The 18602-nt window shown below is 46.6% G+C and overlaps 1 protein-coding gene across 1 annotated transcript in view; it reads left to right on the forward strand.

Moving 5' to 3' along the window:
* Positions 1-18602, forward strand: part of Smu1 (Smu1 spliceosomal factor) — a 189081-nt gene that overhangs the window by 75486 nt on the left and 94993 nt on the right. Inside the window, exon 5 of the mRNA XM_068356315.1 lies at positions 16329-16523. Within this exon, the coding sequence (XP_068212416.1) occupies positions 16329-16523 (195 nt within the window). The remainder of the gene's footprint in view (positions 1-16328; positions 16524-18602) is intronic.

The following is an 18602-nucleotide window of genomic DNA, read 5'->3' on the forward strand; positions in this document are numbered from 1 at the left end:
AGAATGGTCCTCCTCCTCCTCCTCCTCGACATCCAAAGTTCTTGTATCTCTCTCTCTCTCTCTCTCTCTCTCTCTCTCTCTCTCTCTCTCTCTCTCTCTCTCTCTCTCTCTCTCTCTCTCTCTCTCTCTCTCTCTCTCTCTCTCTGTGTCTCTCCTCCTCCTCCTCCTCCACCTCCTCCTCCTCCTCCACCTCCTCCTCCTCCTCCTCCTCCTCCTCCTCCTCCTCCACTTTACAAAGAAGGGTTCAGGATGACCCCTTCCCTTTCCTCCTCCTCCTCCTCCTCCTCCGCTTTACAAAGAAGGGTTCAGGATGACTTCCTCCCTTGTCCTTTGAAGACATGATGGCACTACCTAGAGAACTCTGGTCCCCTTGTGGGACACCAAGGATCCTGTCTCATGCTAAAAGGGAAAAGGAGAAGATACATTGTACAGGAAATTGCTTCTTCTGACTCAAGTACCATCATACTCAACAAAAATGAAGGTACATTCTGGTTCGAAGGCACAAAGTCTGTGATATAGGATCTGCCCTAATAATTAGGAAGAACCTGACATTGGCGCTAGTCTTGATGGCAGGAGTCTGGGTCGACAGACATCCTTCACTTACCACTACCTCTGGACCTTGGATAACATACCCTTGGTCCTGCGATAGCTACTCAACAAGTTGTGTTTTGCAAACCCTGCTCCATTATGGGACAAGAAACATTTGGTTCTTTTGTGCTAGACCGGATGCTTCATGTAGGCAAGTTTCATGACAGTACTTTTCTTTACAAATAAAGATTATATTGAAGTGAACTAATTTCTCACGCTGACCTATTAAAGGACTCACTTTTTGTATTATTAGAAAAATTACAGATTACTTTTAGAAATTGATGATTTTTGTTTCAGGTAGCCCAACTCTTATAATCTGCTGTTCTTCAAAAGTGCAAATTTATTATTTCTTTCCTTTTCTTATTTTCTTCAAGACTGGTACCAATCACTTATTTTTGTAATCTGAGAGTCCTCTCCAATTTTTTCTGTCTTATATGCTAGAGATGTTTTCAAACTATATTAGACAGTTCAGGGCACCTTGCAATTTTAATTCTTTTGACTATTGTGTAGCTATCAACTGAAAATCACAAGACCTTTCCTAATGTCACATAAACTTATTTACATCACAATTTAGGTGGGAATGTATGGTTATAGTTCTTGATAATTCTATAATAATTAGTGCTTGATAAGCTATTTGGATAGATATTTATTCCTATGCAGGTACAAACTTCTGAGTCATTTAATAGGGTTACTTCTGGTTTTATTTTCCACGGCCAGACAAAAAAAAAAATTGGTAGATTGTACCATGATACGTGGCTATTGGCAACCTGCTTAGAACAAACGTTTCCTCACAACACTTTTGGCCTACGATCAGACACCTGCTTCGCTCACTCTTTTCCCCTTAAAGTGCCTGTGCTTTTGTCTTTATACTAGTTCACTTGGTTGTTCATTATTTGTCTTTTGAGTGTGTATGCCTTGTGTCGACTATGTTGAATATGATGCATTCCTGCCCAGGCCATAATTGTTGCCCATGTGGCACTTTTATGAGTCGGGTAGAAGTGGACCCTCACCCTTTATGTCCGATGTGTTGAGGGAAGAGATGTTCGGAAGAATCCCCATGTGAGTATTGTAGAGAATGGTCATCCTCCCAGTTGGATAGATATCATTCCATCCGGAAGAAGTGATTCAAGAGAGATCGCTCTCCTCCTCCTCCTCTCAGTGAGAAGAAACGAAAGGTAGGTGTGGTGTCAGGTGCCCGCTGAGGTTTTTATCATGGAAGGGGATGGCCATTTCGTGAATAGTGTTAATGTGCATTGTAATGTTAAATCTATTCTTTTAGAGGATCCCCTGGCTCATGGCAACTACGCTGCATAAGGCAGATCAGCTTGATGCTCGTATGCCTAATCTGTCTGTTGTATGTAGATCTCCCTTGTCCCCATGAGTGCGTTGAGTGGAGATCTGTATTTGTCAAATTACGTAGATAAGATGTTCACCCCTACACAAGTGTCTCCCATAAGAACAGTGTACTGTATGCTTCTCCTTGTTCTCGTCAGAACCTTAGAGTTGAGCCTGTCATCTCCCCTCATACTGAGGCTGCCTTGGAAGAGCCTAATGGCTGATCTCCAACTCGTAATTTAGAGAAAGGCTTGCCTCGTACACCTAGGGGTTCTTGGCAGAAAATTCCCCTAAAGAGTGCCGAGAACGAGGTGAGAGATTTGTCTTTGCTCGACTATGAGGGTGGTTGGACCACTCCGAATGTGTCCCCCCCCTCCTCCAGAGTTGGCAATTCTTTCATGCTCTACTCGGGCCTCTCTTCCTAAGCTTCCTAAAGCTGGGAAGTGAGTGTAACGGTTCCTGCTTTACCAAGATATTCTTCTAGGAATTCCGTCAGGCCAAACATTACAAAGCTGAACGTGCAGATATATTCAGACATAATGATGTCACTGTACATGCTGCCATGGCTGTGCATGAGCTACTCCCCCCCTTGCCCCGGCAGGCCAAGAGGACCGACAGGTCCAAGCAGGTAGTCACTCCCAAACATCATGACATCGCTAAATGCGCCGCCATCTTGACGCATGAGAATATTTCTCCATGTGGTCATAATGCAACTAAGAATGTGACTATACGCCTGTCTGATAGACATAACACTTCATCTCCTCTTAAACCTACAGTTCCTCCGAAGTTTTATAAACTCTCGGCTAGGAACGGAAGATATATGAACCATGTATCTTACGCTAACAAAACCGTCAATCGTCCAGATAGACCTCGTTCTTACACTCGTCTGATGATCATGATCATCAGGATAAGCGTTCTTCGGAATGCTATTCTTTTTCAGATAATTCTTTTCAAGTACAAGAAGCAGATAAGGGTCGTGGAAGATTTCCCCTCTTCCTGAGGATCATGCCTCCATCTGATGTAGATAAGTAGATCAGCAGATGTCGTAGACGTGGCCCCTGCCATAGGCCTTCAAGATGGTAGAGTTTTGAGAATTTTCTCTCACCTATTAAGACGAATTCTAAGGGAGACTTCAACTCCTTGGCTTCTCGATCGAGATATAGAGATGAACATTCCTATTTTGGGAGTGAACTGGATCCCTCTCAGTCTTTCTCTACCTCCTCTCCCCACTATCCAAGGAGAGAAAAGACATCAGAGGTAAGATTAAGAGCTCTGTGAAGACAGAATATTCTCACAGAGATACTACCACTAGAGAGTTATGGGGTCTTTTGACTGCCCAGACAGTACCACATTGGATCATTCTTTCTGGTTACGGTTTACTTTCCCTTTGCCCACACATACTGTACACAGAAAAGTCCAGCCTATTCATTATAGGTTCTCCTCTGTCCTCATACACCTCATAGCACTGAGATTAGCAAACAATTCTTCTTCACCCAAGGGGTTAACTACTGCACTTTAATTGTTCAGTGGCTACTTTTCTCTAGGTAAAGAATAGAAAAGAGACTTTAGCTGTGATAACAGCTCTTCTAGGAGGACACTCCAAAATCATTGTTCTCTAGTCTTGGATAGTGCCATAGCCTCTGTACCATAGTCTTCCACTGTCATGGGTTACACTTGGGCACACTGAGGGTACACTCGGGCACACTTTTCTATTCAATTTTTCTTCTTCTCGTTTTGTTAAATTTGTTATAGTTTATATAGGAAATATTTATTTTAATGTTATTACTTTTCTTAGTTTATTTAATTTTTCTTTGTTTCCTTTCCTTACTGGGCTACTTTCCTTGTTGGGTCCCCTGGATTCATAGCATCCTGCTTTCCCAACTAGAGTTGTAACTTATCAAGTAATAATAATAACTGATGGCTCTCTGGATAACCTCTTACCAAGTGTGAGTACAAGCTCTGCTGATGTATTTCCCCCCCCCCCTTGAAGACCTGGTAGTAATCTCTGAACCTTCATGCTTTATTAAGATAGTGAACCTAATCTAATGCTTAAGAGGCTTATAGGACCCTCCTTTAGCACAGACCACTAATTGACAGCGCAGAATTAATGATAAATTTTCTTGGTCTCAGAGTACCAGATTAAGATTTGATATGCCTCTGTCCAACTAGACTAGGGACACATAGGAGTTTTTAAACTCACAAATCTCAGTGGAAGAAAATTCTCTAAAAGAAGCAGGTCATTGGAGTTTTTAAACTCACAAATCTCAGTGGAAGAAAATTCTCTAAAGGAAGCAGGTCATTGGAGTTTTTAAACTCACAAATCTCAGTGGAAGAAAATTCTCTAAAGGAAAGCAGGTCATCGACACTTCCTCCATTACCTCTGCCACGCCAGAGATGTTTTTACATTAACTCTTGTGACGTTCAGAGCCCCTTTCCCACTGATTCAGATGTGGCTAACCTGGTACCCTCTGTTCCGTGAGATAGACTATTGAGCTTACCAATTACAATCCCAGGTGCTGAAGTGGCAAATATGAGAGTAGCTGCCATTTCAGCCAGTCAGGCTTGCTTCTGGATAGACCATTGGTCTTGGACACTCTCTCGTTTCGCTGTCTCTCAAAACCTTAAGGGGGCTGGCCAGTTAATGCCGTTTTTCAAGGACAGGACTGTGCCATTCATACAACTTAATAAGGTGACTTAGGACATCTCCAAACTGCATAGGAATTTTTCCTCTGACCTTCGGTTTTGCAACACCAGGGCAAATTATCCTGAAAATGAGCTTGTTCCAACACAAATACTTACCGAGAATTACTTCCTTAGGAGGGTCCTTGACCTCTCAATCTCGACCAAGATTTTCCCGCGCTACCCCCCCTATCTCGCTCCATATAGTTTCTACCCCTGCCGCCAGGATAAGCCCTGCGTCCCGGATTAAGGCAGGTCACTGCTTTCCCGGGTCAGATGCCCATTAAGTTCTTGGTCGTGAGATGTGAAACATCTCACCCTCTCGCTTAACTCTCGATCCTTTGGCGCGTTGTGATCCCACGTGTTTCCAGTGTGGGGACTTGTGTTTTTTCTTCGATAGTGCGTTTTCGCAAAGTGTTCTCAGTACGTTCCCCTTGCGTATATCCAGTGTTCCTGTAACTCGTTAGTGTTGGCTCTTCGTGTGCGAACGATGGAGCATGTGCGTCGTTGCCCTGGTCCTAGAGCAGGAAAGTCGTGTGGGGCTTTCCTCTCTAAGCCAGAAGTGGACCCTCATTCCCTTTGTTCCATGTGCAGGGGTAAAGTTTGTTCCTCCTCGGACACGTGTCCCGAGTGCGTGAGTCGGGACGGCATTCAGTGGGTACGGTATAGTACCAAGAAAAAGAAGTCGTCGAAGCGTTCCCCCAAGAAAGTGAGTGGCGTGTCCTCTTTACAGTCGGTCAGTGATCGGTCCGACGAAGCCTCGGCCTCTCCGTCTCCTTCGCAGAGGAGTGGGCAACAAGCCCCCAGTGTTATTGTTAGCCATAGTGTTCTCCCCGGTGAACCCAGTGTGAGGGAGGAACCAAGGGCTGTCCCCTCTGAAGAGATCGGAAGGGCCGCTAGTGCTTCGGGGGAATCGGGCCACGTGGCAGGGGATCACGCTTCCTCAGAAGACCCAGTGTGGGGCAGTGTGGCTATTTCAGACTCCCCCCCGCCCTCGTGGGCCGGTGCGTCGGGTTCTCCCCCGCCAGAGGACAACCACTCTAGAGTTCGTCGCCCGAGTAGCGATGACTTTGGGTGGAAATTGCCGAAGACTCCGGGGAGGTCACCGCTAAGGATGGACGTGTCCCTGGGTCCCTGGCCTCCTAGCAGGGACAGAGTAGACTCGGTGCCCTCGATCTCTACAGCAGTTCCCGAGGACTTCCTCCAGCACCCTGTCTCGGACGATCGACGGCGAAGAGCCTCCCCCGCGCATCACTCGAGCAGTCGTTACGCGAGGAACGTGGCGCTCTCGGACTCTTCGGAAGCAGATTCACCCTCCGGAGGAGAACGCAGGGAGAAGCGGCACCGGAAGAGAGAGCGGACCGATAGTGATCGTTCCCGCTCCAGGTCGAGGTCGCGGCACAACAGGAAGCGCCCACGCTCTCACTCCCGTAAGTACAAGAGGGAGGTCTCTCCCGGCGGCGAATGGGTCTACGTCCCCTCAGGAGAGTCCAGAAAGCACCGCTCTCCAGACTCTCGGTCCAGTGAACGAGCCTCTAGGTTGTCACTGCCTACACACAGCCTAGAACCGCTCGACCTGCCACGCAGGAAGGACCTCGCTCTTAGGCACAAGTCCTTGAGGCCTCCGGTTCACCCCGCCCAGCGGGGGGAAGCGCGCTTCCGAGAAGGCAGCCCGACCGAACCAGCCCAGCTGGGGCGGTCGTCGAGCAGGAAGGACCGGTTTCCGGGGTCGGGTCTTCCCCCCGGGACCGTGTCCTCTTCCAGAGCCTTGGGGCAGTCGAAAGGCCTCCCGGAGTCGGTGGCCCCGCCCTACGGCGAGACCCACCCGCGTACGGGGCGCCCTACGGTTACGGGACGTCCTCCCTGGGACCGAGAGGAGAACGGCCGGTCTACCGCCCAAGCACGGCGCCCCTACGCCAAGCCGAGGCCTCGGTCGACGGAGGCGAGGCTTCCCCGTCGGAGGACTCCGCCTACAGAAGGGTGGTAGGCCTCGTCAGAAGGCTCCATGAAATTCCGGAACCCTCAGCGCCTAAGGTGAATGCCTGGAGGTCGAGCCTTTTGAGATATACTCACCGTGACGTCCTTCCGAAGTCCTCCCTGGCCCTGCCTCTCGCCCCAGACCTAGTACTGGGACAAGAATACATCGACAACTTGGTGGCCAGCAGTGCGGAGGCCCCCAAGTCCCAGAGTGCCTCCAAACTCCTCCAGGGTCTCAAACTACAGGGCAAAGTTTATATCCCGGAAGGACGGCGCCCAGGTCCCTGTAGGGTGGACCCAGCCTTGGACATCCTGGGACAGGGCGGCTTGGACGAAAGGGCCTATTCAGCCCCTGTGTCCTTCTCACCCTCTGAAGCCGGCATGATGGAGGAGATGTCAAGAGATATGGTTAACGTCTCCTCATGGCTGGACTGGTGGGCCTCCTCGTTGGTTAATGTACAGGCCTCCACAGACCCCGACGACCCTGAACAACAAGGTCTCCTGTCGGACCTTCTCACTTCCGGGGGGAAAGCCCTCAAGTTTATGGCTTATCAGGCACTCTCCTTGACGGCCAACTGGGTCCTTCGAAAGCGGGACACAGTGCTTTCCAAGTTTACAAGAAAAATCCCGGACAGAGAGGCTCGAGTGATTCGTAGCCTACCCCTAGGAGGCGAGTCGCTGTTTCCGTTGAAGGAACTAGAAGTGCTGATGGAGAAGGTGTCCAAGAGGAGAGAGGCCAACGTCCCCAAACAAACATCCTCCAGGAGGCCTCCTTACAGGAGGTCAGTCTCGGATAGTGCCGTGACCCCTCAGGCTATCCCCAGCTCTTCGAGGAGGGACGCCCCCGCCTCCTCCTGGACATCAACTCCACAGCCCTCCCGCAGGGGAGCTCCAGCTTCTGCCAGCTCCTTCAGGTCAGGTTACTCCGCCTCGAAGAGAGGCAGATCAGGCCGCCCCTCTAGGAGAAGGTAGAGGGAGAGGCCCCCTACTCCCGCCCAGGCCTCGGGTTGGATGCCTCAGACCATATTGGCAAGCATGGAAAACGCATAGGGCGGATGCTTGGACGGTGTCTGTCCTGAAAGAAGGCTACAGGATCCCCTTCATAGCGGATCCACCCCCTCTTATTCCAGCCACCCAGACAGAATGGTTGGCTCCCAGGGACCCGTTGAAAAGGGCTACCCTGCAAAAAGAAGTTTCCTCAATGTTGGAGAAGGGAGCCATGGAAGAAGTCCTTCTCCCAGGGCCAGGCTTCTACAGCCGCCTGTTCCTGGTGGAGAAAGCAACGGGGGAGTAGAGACCGGTGATAGACCTGTCGGCCCTCAACAAGTTCGTCAAGAAGACGAACTTCAAGATGGACACCCCAAAATCCGTCCTGATGTCCTTGAGGGAGAAAGATTTTATGATGACGGTCGACCTCAAGGACGCGTACTTCCAGATTCCGGTCCACCCGTCGAGTCGGAAGTTCCTCCGGGTAAAATGGGGCTCCCAGATCCTGCAGTTCAGGACTGTCGACGGCCCCTCAAGTGTTCACGAGGGTCTTCGCGACAGTCTCAGTATGGGCTTACGAACGAGGTATCTGCCTCATCAGATACCTGGACGACTGGTTGCTCCTTTCCAGCTCAAAGGCCCTCTTGGAAGAGCAAGGGAAGGACCTCCTCCGGTTCTGCAGGAGTCTGGGAATCATTATCAACCTGGAAAAATCGAACCTAACTCCATCCAACAGAATGGGGTACTTGGGGCTGACGTTGGACACCGTGCAGGGGAAGGCCTTCCCCTCGGAAGACAGGATACAGAACCTCATCAAGATCATTCAGCCATTCCTGTCGGAGCTTCCCAGGAAGGCGAAAGACTGGCAGAGGCTGATAGGTCACCTGGTCTCATTAGAGAAACTGGTTCCCCAAGGGAAGATACGGCTCAGACCCGTACAATGGAACCTCAAGGCTCTATGGTCCCAGACAGGCTCTCAGAAAACATCGATTCCGGTCCTTCCGGACATGAGAGCAGCCTTAAAATGGTGGCGATGCCAGTCGAACTCCCTCAAGGGGATGCCCCTCGGGTCCTGTCCCCCCGAGTTTCTCATGTTCACAGACGCCTCCAGCCTAGGGTGGGGAGCCCACCTGCGGGAGGAAACAGCAAGCGGGACCTGGTCGGAGACCGAAAAGCAACTCCACATCAACGTCCTGGAGCTAAAAGCAGTAAAAAAGGCATGTCTGCACTTTGCAAGTCGGTTGAAGGGAAACACCGTGGCCCTAATGTGCGACAACGCCACGGTGGTAGCCTACATCAAGAAACAAGGTGGCATGAAGTCGAAGGAACTGTGCGACCTCACCGTAAACATCCTGCATTGGGCGGACGAGCACCAGGTGACACTGCTAGCAAGGTTCATCCCCGGGAAAAGGAACGTGCTAGCCGATGGCCTCAGCAGGATAGGTCAGATAGTAGGGATGGAATGGTCCCTACACCCAGAAGTGGCCAGACTCATCCTTCAACGCTGGGGCTCCCCGGTGATGGACCTCTTCGCAACGAAGCTCAACGCCAAGTTACCGGTTTATTGCTCCCCGGTACCAGACGAAGGAGCAGCCCTAGAAGACGCCTTCCAGCACAAGTGGGACAACCTGGACGTATATGCCTTTCCCCCCTTCACGCTGCTAAGGCAGGTGCTCAACAGAGTAAGAACCTCCCAAAACCTAAAGATGACTTTGGTAGCGCCCTGGTGGCCGGAGAGAGAGTGGTTCGCGGATCTAAAAGACCTGGCAAGCCACCCGCCGTGGCCTCTGCCCCCCAGGTCAGATCTACTGAGTCAACCTCACTTCCTCAACTTCCACGACAACCCTCTCTCTCTTCGCCTTCACGCCTGGAGACTATCGAGCGGCTCCTGAAGAAGGAGGGGTACTCCTCCTCCACAGCTAAGAGGATGTCCCTATACCTAAGAAAATCCTCTACCGTGGTCTACCAGGCGAAGTGGGCCGCCTTTACGAAGTGGTGCGCGGCAAAACACATAAGACCTCTTAAAGCCTCGGTCCCTGACATAGCTGACTTTCTCGTGTACCTTAGGGATAAAATAGGGATGTCAATCCCAGCTATTAAAGGAGTACGAGCAGCCTTAGGCCAAGTCTTTCTCCTGAAAGGCATCGACCTGGGGATCTCGAGACACATAGGGATGCTGATTAGAAGTTTCGAACAATCCTGTCCTCCTCAAGCCAGGAGAGTGCCCAGATGGGACCTGGCCAAGGTCCTGAAAATGTTGTGTCGTCCTCCCTTTGAACCCCTCAAAGATATCGGGGACAAAGATCTCACCCTCAAGACAGTCTTCTTGCTAGCCTTGGCTTCAGCTAAGAGAGTAGGTGAGATCCACGGTCTCTCCTACGACGTGGCACACTCCAAAGGGTGGAGGGAGGTATCCTTCAAGTTCGTACCCTCCTTTGTAGCAAAGACTCAGAACCCAGCAGTCTGGGACCCGAGGTTTGAAGGTTTCTCAATTCCGGCCATCCCCAAGACAGGCAATACGGAAGACCTGAAGTTATGCCCAGTCAGGACGGTCAGGAAATACCTGGAAAGGACGGCTCATCTCCGCCCAGGTACCAAGAACCTCTTCGTCTCTTCAGGCGTTAATAAGAAGCAAGTGTCCAAGAACACTATTTCCTTCTGGCTGAGACAAGTCATCACTAGGTCTTATGAAGAGGACAAGGTGGCAGTACCAGGCACTCCCCGCCCCCATGACATCAGAGGCCTGAGCACTTCCTTGGCCTTTGAGAGAAACATGGCAGTGGGGCAGATCCTACAGGCCGGCATTTGGTCACACCAGTCGACCTTCACGGCCCACTATCTCAAAGACTACTCAAGAAAGTCTTTGGATGGATTCTCCACTGGGACAGTCATCGCCGCCCTCCAAGCTGTGTAGCGGCAGGCTAGAAGACGTCCCCAACAGTGAATAGACTCGTCCCTACTTCTTCAGGAGAAGACTCAGTAGAGAAGATGTGAAGAGGTAAGTCTTAAAATATAAGCGTAAGGTTTCCGCTGTTACCCCCTATCCGCTCTCTGTACCCCCGCATTCCGTAGCCCTCCAGGCACTATGTGCCAGACCAAGTGGCAGAATGGCTCTCCCGCCTCCTAAAGTATAAGTCTCCTAAGGAAGTAATTCTCGGTAAGTAATTGTGTTGGAACAAATCAAAAATTTTAAGTAATTTTTATTTTTCCTAACATACTTACCGAGAATTACTTCCGGGTAATGGCCCTCCCTTCCGTCCCTGAGTGCCATTCTTCCATTGCCGGGTTGGGCTAAACGGCGAACTTAATGAGCATCCTGACCCGGGAAAGCAGTGACCTGCCTTAATCCGGGCCGCAGGGCTTATCCTGGCGGCGGGGGTAGAAACTATATGGAGCGAGATAGGAGGGTAGCGCGGGAAAATCTTGGTCGAGATTGAGAGGTCAAGGACCCTCCTAAGGAAGTAATTCTCGGTAAGTATATTAGGAAAAATAAAAATTACTTAAAATTTTTGATATTTTTCAAAATCTGTCTTGTCCATTTATAATTAATATTAAGACCTGGGATTACTACTCTAAAGACTTGATGTAGACCTCCAATAAAAGGAGGAGTTTTTTCCTGAAAGTCATTTTTTTGCCAGATATGAATATTTTATTCATGATAAAAATATAAACCCTAAAAATCAGGGAAAAAATTATGAAATAAGATATGAAAAAAAGAAAAAAAAAGGCTTAATTTTTTTTGTTTTATAATGTCTTTCTAAGCTATATACCAAATTTCAATGCTTTATTTTTAAAACTAAGGGAGAAGAAAGAATTTGAAGGTCAATAAAAATAGTTTTGAGAGACGGGCATTCAAAGTTTTTCTTTGTATTTTTACAAAGACATTAATAAATCCTGATTATTATGAATTTTATGTTCTTTTTTTTTTGGGGGGGGGGTATTAATAAACAAAACCAAAGTTATTTATCATAATTTAATCATAAATGAGAGCTTCTTTTGGCTCCTGTGAGGCAAGGCGGCCGCTCTATTATTCACACCAATCTCTCTCTGCACTACCGATATTACCCTCTTCTGAACTCTTAATAGAGCGAATTTTCTTCTTCAAGATGTTAAAATTGTCTTTTCCTTTTTGAAATAATAAAATTCTTGCCCAAAACAAGAAGAAAAAACATAAAAATTAGTGAATGTCAAAGGTCAAACTGAGACATGTAGTCTCTCTGAGGTTTGTGGTAAGACTGAAGGGCGAAGGGTGTAATGTACCATGTAATAGCTCATGGAAGCTATGCAGATGCCATGGTTCACAATTTCTTTCACCTTAAAATGTAATAATTATCAAAATTTACGATAACAGAAAAAATACTGCATTTTCTTGTAGGGAACAATGTTTTTGGTTGATTGAGTTACTTTTACTAATTACCCTGTAACGATAAAATTAAGATGAATCGTGAAAAAATATTTCGTATACGCATTCTCCATTGCCATACGAAGCTCGGTGAATTTTTTTCAGGATTATGTGTTTTTCTTCCTATACCCCCCATATATTGGTATTCCGGCTGGGCCCCTTAAGGAGGAGGAGGAACGAGAGCTTTTCATGGAACTCTCAAGATCTGGCGCAAAACCCATAAAGTTGCTCTCCCACCAGAACGTTTTTTTCTTGGGAAATTACGTTCTGAAGAGGCGTTACACAGTCCTAGCAAGATGCTAAAGACAACTGTCCCCTTGAGACATGACAGTTCTCAGAAATTCCGATCTCATTAACTCTCCTTCCCTTTTTCTTTCCTTAGACATGACTAAGGCTATCAAGAAGGTAGAAAGAGTAGGACAGAACCCATAGTTCACAGAACAGTAACCCCAAAGCTACCAACACCTCAAAGACAAATGCAAGGTTCACATTTTAGGCCACTCCAGCAACAGAGACATCTACTTCCTCCCACAGACTCTCAACAGCTTGGGAGGCAGAACATTAGATCTACCTTTCATCGGAGAGGAAATCCTTCCGTCTAGAGAAGTCAAGGTGGCTGAGGTTCACGCTAGGGAGGGCTTGTCCCCTAAGTGTACCACCAGTGAGAGGATGCCTGCAATGCGCTTGGCAAAAGTGGCAAGACTTAGGGCCGACCCCAGGACGGTAGAAGTCCTCCGTGTAGGGTATTGGATCCCCTTCATAGACTGTGCCCTTCCTCTAACCAGGAATCGGATCTAATCATATTATATTAGGGGATCTCAGAAAGATCTATTCCTAGCAGAGGAAGTATTAAGTTGCTAAGCAAAGAAGTAGTGGAGGAAACATTCAATGACTCCCCAGACTTCCTCATCAATCTATTCCTGGTAGAGAAGCTGATGGAAAGTTGGAAACCCATCATAGACCTCTCAATCTTGAACCTCCGTTCTCCAGCTCATCAGGAAAAACGACTACCTACTGGCCATAGATTTGAAAGATACATACTTTCATGTCCCCATCCATCTTACCTCAGGAAAGTACCTAAGGTTTCCCTTTCGAGAAAGACTGTTCCAGTTCAAGATGCTGTGCTTGGGCCTGTCCACAGTTCCACAGGTATTCACCTGAGTGTTTGTCCTTGTCTCAAACTGGGCACATGCCATGGACATCAGGCTCATGAGATACCTGGACAATTAGCTTCTCTTGGCAGTCTTGAGCTCTCCTGCTGAAGCAGAGATGTACTACTGGATCTGTGGAAGGAGTTGAAGATTCAACTGAACCTACAGAAGTCCAGTCTGGTCCCCAACCACTCTGTCAGGTATGTGGGCATGGACATAGACTCAGTACAAGCCAAAGCCTTCCCATCTGCAGACAAGATGGCGAGGTTCAGGACTTTGGCAGCAACTTTCCTGAAAGGCAACCTCCTGCCAGCCAGGTCATGGCAGAGACTGTTAGGTCACCTATCCTCTCTAGAGAAGCTGGTTTCCCTGGAGAAATTGCATCTACACGGTGCAATGGGCCCTAAAGACCTAGTGGTCACAAACTTCAGATCATCCTGCAACCCTGCTCCAAGTACCTCAGGAGTTTTAATGAGAATTCCTGTGGTGGCTGAACAAGGAAAACCTGTTAGCTGCAATGCTCCTTTAGGCTACTCCCCACAGCTCATGCTGTTTACGGATGCACCGCGCCAGAGATGGGGAGCTCATATTGGAGAGATACAGATCTCGAGCCTATGGTCAGAGATGGACAAGAACTGTGTAAATTTCTTGGAAATGAAAGCAGCGCAACTAGCATTACTCCACTTTGCAAAGACTGTGAAAGGTCACTCTGTGGTGTTGATGAGTGACAACTCCACGGCAGTGACCTACATCTCCAAACAAGGAGGCATAATCTCTCTGCTGCTATACAACTTAATAGTAGAGATTCTCAAATGGACACAGTCCCAGGTGATCTCTCTCTCGGCAAGGTTTATCCCTTGGAAGAGAAATCTCATTGTAGACCAACTGAGCCATTTAGGAACAACAGTTGGTTCAGAATTGTCTTTGCTTCCTAAGAAACTTGTCAGTTTGTGGAGTTTCCCATCTCTGGACATGTTTGCCACCCACCTGAATCACAAACTCCTGGTGTATTACTCTCCAGTCTTAAACTAAGCTGCTGCGATGAAAGACGCATTTCAACACCTGTGTGACAGCCTAGATTTGTACGCTTTTCCAACGTTCTGTCTGATGCGCTAGAGACTGTACAGATTCAGAACATCCAAGGGAGTTGGGGTAACACTAGTGGCCCCAATATGGGCAGCACCAGGGTGGTATTCAGACCTGCTGGAACTTCTTACGGAAATTCCAAGAGAAATTCCAGAAGGGTCAAACCTGCTATGCCAACCTCACACAAGATAATTACACGAAGCAGTATATTGCCTGTCCCTTCACGATTGGAGACTATACAGCATCTCCTCCAAACAAAGAGCTTTTCAAAACCAACTGCAAAATAACTTTCTGGATACCTCTAAAAATCTTCAGCAGCAGTTTATCAGGCAAATGGAAAATCTTATGTGATTGGTGTCGTAAAGGGGAATATTGTTCTACTCAAAGCCACTATTCCCCTGATTGCAGACTTTTCAGTGTTCCTAAGGAACAGAAGGCCCTTTCAGTCACTGCAGTGAAAGGCTACCACTTGGCCTTGAGCCCAGTATTCAAGCTGCAAGGACTGGACGTATCAGATTCTTGGGAACCCTCATCCTTGATGAGGAGTTTTGAGTAGTCTTGCCCTCCTTGAGAATTAAAACCCTCCTCCTGGGATGTGACTAAGGTCCTACGGGCCTTAAAAAAAAGCCTTAGACAAGGCCTCAGAGACCTTATTTTGAAAACAGTCTTTATCCTTGCCTTTGCTTCAGCCAAGAGAGTTAGTGAACTGCATGGCATATCCCACATTATTTCACATTCCAGAGGGTGGAGAGAACTATCTTTGTCTTTTGTTCCCAAATTTGCCCCCAAAACCTAAAATTTGGTTGATATTGGTATCAGATTTGACTCATGGTCTTTTCTCTCAAATAGGTAACTAATGACCCAGAAGATATGTTACTATGTCCTGTGAGAGGAGTACTTAAATACCTAAAACAGACAAAGAATCCTAGGCCTAGAATCTCCAATCTGTTTGTGAACACTGGCCACTCTAAAAAGAATATTTCTAGAAACTGTTTCTTTCTGGTTAAGAGAAACTATCATGAGAGCCTATCAATCCTCAGGGGAAGCATCTCCAGGCACACAACATTCAGGGGCTTGCTGCAACCTTGGCGTTCCACAAGAACCACTCGGTAGTTCATGTTACAAAAGCTGGAGTCTGGAAAAAAACATACATTTTTTCACTAACCGCTACCATATAGACTGCACACAGGTCCTTAGAAACTTTCTTTAGGGCCAGTGTGGCTGCACAACATAGTCTGATTTTTTTTAGCTCTTGTGGGGCAAGTAACTGCTTTTATCTCAGGTATCAGTTATTCTCTGTATTATAAGGGTGTTTATGAGCATAAAGGCAAATGGCGCATTTGATCGGTCCTAAATCCCTCTCTTGAAAATCTCCCTAATACAGGTAAGAATAGCTTATTTTTTGTGGCTGATGTATTGATGGCACAGTACAGTATATGGAATATATTCGGTAAATTGTACAAGCCTCCTAAGGTTCATATCACTTCACCTTGTCGAAGCGCTTTAGAATGGAACAGAAGGCCATGCCTCGTATGAGTCGGCTGTACTGTTCACAAATAATTCACTTTGATTGTATATAGAGGTTAAAGCCAGACCTCCTACTTCACAGTGACTTCCTCCCTCCTAAGGAAGACTCCCCATTAAATAAATCAGAAGTTTATATCCACGGGGGAAGTAACTACAAATTTAATACAGTTAAGTCATTTACCAAAGGTCCTGCCTCAGCCACCCCTTTGAGGAAACACCTCTCCTAAGCGAATTGAGTCATGGATAGCGGATGCGATTTCTTTTGTGTCTTGCCTTGAAAAACAAAACCAAAAGTAACCCCATTAAATGACTCAGGTTTATATAGCTAGGAAAAATACAAATTGTATTGAATTAGTGGTTTTTATCATGCACAGAATGAGCTAGGCATTTTTGCTCAAAACAATCCTGGACTTCACCACTTTCTTGACAAAACCAAATCTTTGAAATTATAATGGGTAGTGAATGGTAAAAAGGCTTGATTGAAATGCTTGACCTTAAAACTTGTGACTTCCATTCAGTTTTTTTTTAGCATATATCTTCATTTTGTCATACTCTTGTTTATTTTGTTTATAGTTTTTATATTTCCCTTATTTCAGGAACACAGATTGATTTGTTCAGAGGTAAAGCAGCCATGAGAGAACAAGAAGACGAGAAGGTACCGACGCAGCTGGCACGATTCATCCGTTTCCCACAGAAGGCTCACGTTGAGAGTGCACATTTCAGCCCGGATGGCCAGTATCTTGTCACTGGGAGTCTTGATGGTATCATTGAAGTATGGAATTTCACAACAGGTAAGAGCAAAGAAAGATCCTTTCATTCATGATCCAGATTAGTTTTGCAATTCCAGGCAAACATACAATGTAGTACTGTGAACACTGAATTTCTATTTATTCCTATGCTGATATAAACTTCTGAGTCATTTAATGGGGTTACTGCTAATCGATGTTTTCTACAACCGGCCAATCAAAAAAAAAAAAAAAAGGCTGATTGCATCATGCTTCATGCTGGGGGAGGAAACCCAGCTCATGCACAAGGAGCACGTGGGAGGTTGCTCTTCGCATCTCCCCTCATTACTGCTGTTCGTGAAGTGAATAAATTGTTCTCTCACTTTCTACGATCGAGCCTTTCATCCTCATCGCCTACCCTTTTAGTGTGTAACGCTCTTGGCTTGTGTTTATCTTATTCACGGTCGTTTGAGTGTCTGCGCATTAACTGTGTGTTATGAGCAAGTAAATTTAGTAAATCTTGGTTTGTTCCAACACGAAGTACTTACCTCGAACTACTTTCTTAGGAGTATCTGGGATCTCCTCCCATCCGACCAGAGTTTTGTATAGTTTACCCTAAACCCATTTTCTATGAGGGGTAACCTCAGGCGGAGTGATACGCGCCCTGAGGCTAACCCCAGGTCAGAGAGCACGCCTGCTCAGGTCTCGACCTCCAGTAAGTTCTCTGGTCGCGTCGCGATATCATCTCGCCGCTCTCCTTAATCCCAGTGTGACTTTGTGTGTCTCCGACCCTTTGTGTCCCACGCGGTACCCACGTGGTCCCATTGTGTTTTCTCTTTGTGCTTTCCCTGTGCGTGCTTGTGTCTCGTAGTGCTTCTCCTTCATCATGGAGCATCCTCGCTGTTGTCCTGGGCCTATGGCCGGCAAATCGTATGGAGCGTTCCTCTCGAAACCCGAAGTTGACCCGCACTCTTTGTGTTCCTCGTGCAGGGGCAGCGTGTGTTCCCCTTCCGCCACGTGTCCAGAGTGCGAGTCGTGGAATGAGGTGCAGTGGGTGCGGTATAGCACCAAAAAGAAGAAGGCGACGAAGAAGTCGCCTAAGAAGCCCAGCGTCCCTTCCTCCCTTGCTTCGTCGGGCGCCTCGTCGGTCCAAGTTTCTCTTTCAGCCTCCCCTACCCAGAGTAGGGGACGAGGTAAGTCCGTTGCGGGGAAGAGGCCAGCGGCCCTTCCCCAAGAGTCTGACCTTCAAGACAGTGATGTTGTGGCTTCGTTCCAGGCGAGGGAGCGGGAGTGTTTTCGGGAGACGGTGGCCTGATGACTATGAAAAGTTAGATAGACTATTATTATTATTATTATTATTATTATTATTATTATTATTATTATTATTATTATTATTACTATCCAAGCTACAACCCTAGTTGGAAAAGCAAGATGCTATAAGCCCAGGGGCTCCAACAGGAAAAAATAGCCCAGTGAGGAAAGGAAATAAATAAATGAAGAGAACAAATTAACAATAAATAATTCTAAAAAAAGTAACAACGTCAAAACAGACATGTCATATATAAACTTTTAACAACATCAAAAAAATATGTCATAAATAAACTATAAAAAGACTCATGTCTGCCTGGTCAACAAAAAAGCATTTGCTCCAACTTTGAACTTTTGAAGTTCTACTGATTCAACTACAGTCTTGAAATCCATTGCACATAATTTGTAAGTTTAAGTGACATTCAGATGGATTTAAAAATGGCCTGTAAAAGCTACAAAATCTATTTTATTCCATTTTTTTATTGAATTTTATTTTATTGATTTTTGTATTCTATTATTCTGTTAATCCTCAAAAACAAAAATATTTAATAGTTTTATTTAATGCATTTTGTTGTAATGTTAAAGTTCCTTTTTAAAAAGACATGTTTCATTGCTAATAATGTAATTTTTAATAGGGAAATATTCGTTTGACCAAACACCCTTTCAACAAAACAACAATTGAATGAAATGTCTGTTAGACTAAATGGCAGTTGACGAACTCTCAGGAGACCAACTGTCTGGGGACGAAAAGTCCGCTCATGGCTGTTTCACTCCCCTTGAAAAATATAGTATTATTATTATTATTATTAATATTATTATTATTAGCTAAGCTACAAC

Source organism: Palaemon carinicauda, chromosome 32 (genome assembly GCF_036898095.1).
Source record: "Palaemon carinicauda isolate YSFRI2023 chromosome 32, ASM3689809v2, whole genome shotgun sequence".
NCBI lineage: Eukaryota > Metazoa > Arthropoda > Malacostraca > Decapoda > Palaemonidae > Palaemon > Palaemon carinicauda.